We start from the raw sequence: 7406 nt of genomic DNA on the forward strand, positions 1-7406 counted from the left end.
ATTTAAGATGCTTGCAAGTAAATTCATGGCACAGCTAAATATAAGCTTGTCCTATATATATATTGTGGCACTCCAGTTATCCTATGGTAAATTTTTAAATGTTGAGGTAATTGGGTATCTTATCACATCCATTTAGAAGTACGATCAAAGTAGTAATATTCTCTCTTGAACCTGCAGCCAATGCAGTCTGTGCCAGTTGTTCACAAGGTGACTTGTGTTGCAATGTAGTGTCTCTGAGCTGACTGTGTCTCTTCTGCAGCTTGTGATTTGCAACTTATCGAGTACATTTTTGGTGTTTTTTCAAACTGTGGTGGTGGTTTAGAACCCACTGGTGATACAGTCTTTAGCAGTTTTTTGACCAGCATCACAGTTTGTCACAAAATGCATTGGAGTCCATTTTTTCTGCCAGCTGTGTACTTGAGTCAGAATTAGATGGCATTGTTTTGTCTATTTTGGGGGCAATTTCATGGCTTTAGACCTTGGTGCCAGCACGTTCTCTTGCAGCTGTTATGGCTGTGACTTGGACCTGTTGCACAGAAGATGTCAGTTTCTTCTTGCTCTGACATCTGTCACTGGGGATGAAAACTTAGATAATATTTTCTGTCCTCAAACCAAGTTCTTTGGAGTCACCTTGTGTGCTAAAATTGCAGTAGTGTATCTCTGTTCTTTGAATTTACTTTGTTGTTACTGAAAAGAGACAGTTCTGGATTAGGTTGTTTTTTATGGTCATTGGTTTGCTTTTTAGGAATTCCATTTTTACTTTGCCTATAATTCTTCCTAGAACATTTTCACTAGTTTTGTTTCAGGCTGCCTTTTGAGTCACTCTGAAAAATACCTTTATTGGAATAAAATAGCTGTATTCCATCTTGCAGATGATTAATAGGGTTTGAGTCAGTTAAGTTGTCTCCAGTGAAGGATATCAGATACTGACACACTGTTTTGTTGAACAGTGCTTGTGCATTCTCAGATAATGAGTGAATGTTAAGAGTTGGTGCAAGTACTCGAAGTAATCCAAACCCCCTCAAAGCTCATTAGAAGCCAAAATAAGAAACTGGCAAGTAACGTTGGTAGGGACAGATACAATATGAGGTACAGGTATGACAGATGTTCTTTTTACTGGACCTCTGTGCTTGTAGTTCTCAGGTATCCCTCTACTCACCTGGTTTATTAGTGCTGATGTTTCCACCATTCTGAAGTGTTTCCTCTCACTTACATTAGAAGTGCTGTGCTCTTGAGAGACGGGGACTCTTTCCATTTTTATGTAAGGCTGCACGTACATCATCTGAAGTTGAAATAATATTTATAGCATACTGGGATTTTTTAAAGATACTGCTGTTACAGTAACAGCCTTTTGTTAAGGACTGGAAAAAAAACTTGAGATCAGAGTTAATAATCTACTGTCACAGGCAACAATATGTCCATCATTGAATCTGGTTGTCACAGCAAAGTTTTCTGTGCTTTTTCCCCCTCCATTCTTAGAAGACTGTTCTGGAATCTTAATCTCCTGACTGCAAATAAACTTATGAGGAGTTTTAAGTAACATTTCATTCAGCTTAAAGTGCAGTCTAATATGAAAAATAAGCACTCTTGTTTAAAAACCAGTCAGGGTGCAACTTTACCATTTTTCTCAAATACTTTTTTTTTTTTCCTGCCTGTGAGAATGTGTGCTTTCAAGTGTCTGAATGAACTCAAGAACTTTCAGGCTCAGACATTTTCTAGCAGCCTACAATTTTTAGTACCTGAAAATAATTTGGATGTGATGTAGGATTTACTGTTTACTTACATGTTGCCTTAAATCTCTTACTTGGTTAAGGCACTCAAGGGAGCAAGAATTCTTAGTCATTGTGGGAAGTTGAGGACTAATTGCTTTGCTTTAGTATGAAGAGGTGTTTTTCCCTTTCCCTCAACATTTCTGAAATCTGAGAATTAAAAGTGTTAGAAATTGCAACACTGCAGGGGACTGGTCATATCAGATTTGAATGGAGAGCATAAAGGAAAGCACTCCAAACCAAAATGCTGTATTGTTTGGGATCCTCTGTGGTGCCCTGGGAGACCATTTCTTGGGTTAGGGAAGGTGTTCAGTCTGCTCCAATGTGTTGGCATAAGGGCAAAAGCTATGCCAGGCAGAAGGAACTTGCTTGGGATGTGGTAGCTTTCTAGACATGAAGTTGGCTGTGGTGTGATCATTTATATTATATTTTTAATATCTGGTTGTTCTGGGGCACAGACCTCTAAAACAGGTGTGTAAGTAGGCGTTGCTTACATGGTAGTTGTGTTTCTCAGGCAGTATTGGCATCATTGAGTGTAGGAGCCAGCTAAGTGTAGTCTGTGAAGGCAGATTTCTTCTGCCTTAAATCAGAAAATGATTCAAAATACCAAACTGAAGGATGCACCTTTTTAATTAAACTGTAGATGCCTTGTGTTCGTGTATGTTTCCTTGTGCTTGCTTGCTTCCCCCTTCTTCCTCTGATTTCCATGGAGAGCTAGAAGAATGTGTAAAATATCCTTTGAACCCTTGGAGGAAGACCACCAACTGTAAGCCTAACAAAGGGCATAGTATAACCCATGTGGAACAATTTGACTGAAAGAAAGTAAAATCTAGTCCTTTTTGGAGGCAAGTCTCTTGTCTGCAAACCACAGACAGGGCAAAAGAATCAACAGAACTTAGCTGACCTATCAATATGGGACTAAATAAAGAAGATGGCCTGTGTCACCATCTCCTGCTCCTTGTATCTGATCATCCTCTTTAGTTGCTTATCTGGAGCTGAAGGAACATGTCTGTACTTCTGTAAGAACACACTCCTTGGGGGAAAATGAAGGTTCATGTGTGAATTTTTTCCTTTGACATTGTACATTTGGTGGAAAATTATTTGTATTAGATTAAATAAATATTATTTAACATTGGTTCAAAAATGTGGATTTTAATCATAAAAGGTGTAAAGTATCTCTGATGACCTTCAAACCTTAACTTGTTAGCAGAGCTTGAATTTATGGTATCCTTAATTGCAGCCAGCATGAAACTCTCTCTGTAAGGAATGGATGGAGGCAGGTAACAAGACCCAGAAGGAATTTGGTGGAGAGTTCACCCAGCCTAAGTTCCTGCCTTCATTAATCTCTTTGGAATAAAATGTGTTTCTGTCCGAATAAAGTGGAAACAAATGCATCTGAAAACATTGCAACCTTTCTGTGAGTTAATGCTGCATTTCCTGAAAGAAAACTTAGCTAGTGCTAAACTACCTGTTTGGATTCCTGTGCCAGTAAAGTTCACATAGCTGCAGAAAGCTTGTTTGAGGTAAAGTACAGCTGTAGCAGCAAGCGTTGAGGAATGGAGGTGGTGGGATACACCACCATTACCTAGTTCAGTGTCAGTGCATCATCAAGATGGTTTACGGTGGTTCTCAGACTGGCAGATGAGTGCAAATTATTCTTAAGCAAAACCATTTTTTTATATCTGGTATTGTTGTTTTCAAATGTGGAACATGACTTTTTTCATCCTGACAACAGTGAAGCCTCTCAAATGGTTCTCCCTTTTCCTACTGATCTTTGACCCTCTTCATTAATTTTGGTCAAATTTCATATGGAGAAATACGAAGAAGTCTTACAAGTTGTGTAAATGCACACATGACAGGAAGGAGGAGTGCCTCTGATGTCAGCTGCAGTGTCAGCCCACTCCTTACTAATGCCCGGGAGAGTAATAGAAAAGTGATGTGGTGCTGACCATGTGCTTCAAGCAGAGACTGGAAGAGAATGTGACTGTAGACACAAACCATTTGAAACTCCACCAGCTTTTTTTATATAACTGTGCTTGGGCACTCCTTTGTGGGAAAGCAAGTATCTTGCTTGTAATCTTAAAGCTGTCTTATGTACACAAGAGGGTTCAACTGGTAACAAAAATCACCAGGTGGGAAGATACAATGACTAGAGTTGCTAGTCTGAAAGAGTTTTTTTTAATGTTCTTGTAGCAGGGGTGAGGGCAGAAGCATTCGGAATGAATCATTGTTTCTGATGGTAATAAATAACTGATTTTGTACTAAAGAAAAGAAAGGCTCTGCTTCATAAGGAAACAGGTCTGAATAGTTCTTTCATAACAGTAAAATACAACAGATTCCTATTTCAGAAAGTAATAGTTCAGATTATTCCTTCAAATCATGTTTTCAGTTTGCTGGTAGCAAAATGTGGTGGCACTTAGTCCAATGAAATAAATGAATTAAAAGAATATCTTAAACATGTTTCATTGACACAAGGACTTTATCAGATCAAAAATCACAAGTTTTGTGATTGCCTGTCCTAAAGTAATGACACCTTAAACCTCTTGACTTAAAATTTTATAAAATCATACTATTCTTACAGAGATCACTTGTTTATTATGGAATGCTCCCTAACTCTGTCTTTTACATTAGTAAATTGGCTTAAATGCTTTAATTCAAATATTGTGCTCAGGCTACTTATCTAATAAGCTGAATACTACTGTCTGATAGCAATATCAGTTGTGAGGGAATTTATCATGTCTCTTTCACATTGTCAAGCTAAAGGAATTGCTGCTTTTTATCTCCAGATACCAACTGCCAACAAATCTCTAGATTAATTTATGCTTGCCTTTTTTTTTTTTTTTTTTTTTTTTTTTTTTAATTGGATGAAGGGAAAAAAAAATCCTAGTGTGGAAAAGACATACCTGTAATAGCAACATGGGGCAGCCCAGCAACACCTTCGACTGTCCTGGCTAATGGACTGTGTGTGTTGTTTTCAGAATGTTTTCTTTCTTCTTCCCCAGTGCCATCTATCTGTTCAGTAGGAATTATTTTTACCACTGAACAACCACTCCAGTGAACTTTGGAAACCTTATGCCTTCCCAGTTGTAAAAATCTGCATTCTCCAAAAGGACATGGCATACACTTTCATAGGGACTGGTCTTGTTGGTCTCCTCCTTGTCTGGTTCTTCTCTTTTTCCCTGTAATCTGCCTTGATTACCGTGGGGAAAAAAAAAAAATCTAAAATTTGCTCTTTGTCATTTTTATTTTTGTAGGAGGTACCTATTTGAGGAAGCTGGTCAAGAAATAAAAGTGGAAGCTTTGCTGCAATTGTTTCTGTAGCTGTCACACTGTGACAGCCATCAAGAATCTCCAGAAAATATGTATCTGACCTACTTTCATGGTTGTCCTGCACAATAAACCTGTCTTCCATGTCTCGCTGCCATGTGGAATTTTCATCTTGGCAAATCAGTAGTGCTTTTATTAAAGAATTACTTACTTTCTTAGAAGTATTGATGATATTGGCAAGATCACAATATGGTGTGGGAGTGGGATTATCCACAAGGAATTCAATTGAATAATGAATCGTCTGCCTGTGTGTGTCAGAGAATTTAGCACTCTAGAATTTAGGTACTGCAAGGACCTGACTGTAGTCAGCACCAGCCTCTCTACCCATCCTCCAGCCGGAGCTCTTATCTTCCCCATCTGCACGTTCCTCTGTTTTTTCCACTCCAGCTCCTTGCTCCAGTCTCCCCCATCAGCTCAGTCTCTTGCACCTCACTGCATCCTCAGTACTATTCCCAGGTCTAGCAGCTGGTGCTGCAAAGCCAAGAGTCAGAGCTGTAGAGCCTCCTAGTGAGGTGCTTCCTGATAGGACCCTGGTGATGCAGAGGGGCCTGCCTGAATTCAGTACCTGCACACTGGCACGTCTCTACCTAGCATAGGCAAAGTGATGCTGCTTTCTAAATATTGTAACTTGCTCTGATTTGGGCAAATTGACAAGAATGACAAAAGATGCACTGCTGGTGCCATTTCAGCCAAATTGCCAAGTGGTAGTTTAAAACGTGACAGTCTTGGAGCTTCTCTAGAAAAAAATTGGACTTTTGGCTTAATACATTCAAAACAACATATTTTCCTAATCATATTCTCAGAAACAGCTAAGCCATTTTACCTAGAATTTTTTTCCAAGTCATTCTGCTTCAGGCTTGGAAAATTTCAGTATGAACTGCTTCTTGCATAACATCCTCTCCCCCTAAGCCAGCACGTGACATACATGCACAGACACCATAACACAGAATCCTGACACCATGTGAGCAGCTAAGCTTGCCAGCCTATACATCATCTATCTACTAAGTATGAAAACACAGTGTTTATATTCAAGTTGATTATTTCAGTAGTTAGCATTTATGGATGAGAAATATCAGACAAAAATGCATATGCCATTGTATTCTCTGGTATGAGTTTTCTGTTTCAGTTAATCTTTGTTAAGTGCTGTTAATTCATCAAAAGAGCAAACAGAGGTAGTTTAGTGGCAGTAATATCCCTCAGCCACGTTACAAGAGCAGCCTTTGGGAGTTTCATCCTACTTTAACCTCATTCCTTTACACTCGATACAGCCACACCTGAATAAACTATTTTGCACCTGTTTTCCAGGATTTCAGCTAGGAAGTACATTTTTTTCTGTCTCACTACTTCTCTCCATCACCTGTATTATATGGATTTCTGCAGTTTGTGTTTCACTGTGTGCCCCTTTCTTGTCATGAGAGTTGTTAGATAAAATTTCCTTAAATTCAAAGCCCTAACCTCCTCCAGCCCAAATTAATCCTAATACATCTTAATGAATCCAGTGCTTCTGATCAGCTGAGGTAGATCAATTACAACATATCTCTTGTAATGGGTGATAGTATTAAGCAGAGCCACTTAAAAACTCCTTATGACAGCATACTATAGTTTATCCTTGCAGAAGTGGCTTGCAGCTGGCTACAGCTCCCAGTCTGCTGTAGGAGCAGTTTATAGGAAAGTCCATCTACAAGAATGAACATCAGCCTCCTCTGAAAATGCTGCACGACTTCAGGGCAAGGTAAGGAGGTACATGGATAAAACTGCTTGTGCAGATCTTTCTTCCTTTATTCTGCATGGTTTGAATTTGAGACTGAGAGATGGCACAAGACTTTTCACTGCTGTCATTGCCATGATGCGTTCAGGCCTGAGAAAAATTAGGACTAATGTATACAAAACACCTGGTAAGCTATTTTTTGTCAGTCTTTTAAATACGAATTCATTTTATATTTAGTGTACATAAAAGCCCCTGGGATTACAGACAGGAAATTGAAAACTTCCAGCAAAATATTAGTTTGATCTCACCAAACTGAATTCTTAACACTCACATACATTTTAAATGGGTTTGTATCTCTGTAAGTGGCTGTAAGTGCTAACAAATCATATTTCCGAGGCACCAAAACAGTCCCAGTTAATTACAATGTGTAAATAACCAGGATAATATACATAATAATTCATGTAGCAAGATAGGCTACAACTCTTTAGTTGCAATAACTTTTCTTAGAATTATTAAAAGGGCAGCCCTGATGTTAATTTTTTATGGTATGCATAAATTGCTTATGTTAATAGCTGAAAACCTTGTAAAAATTAAATAATAAA

At 38.5% G+C, this 7406-nt stretch overlaps 1 protein-coding gene across 1 annotated transcript; it reads right to left on the reverse strand.

The window, feature by feature from the left end:
* Positions 1-31: 31 nt before the first annotated feature.
* Positions 32-6087, reverse strand: PP2D1 (protein phosphatase 2C like domain containing 1). The gene is given in 11 exon segments (XM_069004778.1): positions 32-202; positions 204-372; positions 649-783; positions 1029-1131; positions 1134-1157; positions 1160-1198; positions 1201-1282; positions 2264-2349; positions 4673-4866; positions 4868-5367; positions 6022-6087. Coding segments are annotated over 11 exon segments (1506 nt in total). The 3' UTR covers positions 32-94.
* Positions 6088-7406: the final 1319 nt, after the last annotated feature.

Source organism: Aphelocoma coerulescens, chromosome 2 (assembly GCF_041296385.1).
Source record: "Aphelocoma coerulescens isolate FSJ_1873_10779 chromosome 2, UR_Acoe_1.0, whole genome shotgun sequence".
NCBI lineage: Eukaryota > Metazoa > Chordata > Aves > Passeriformes > Corvidae > Aphelocoma > Aphelocoma coerulescens.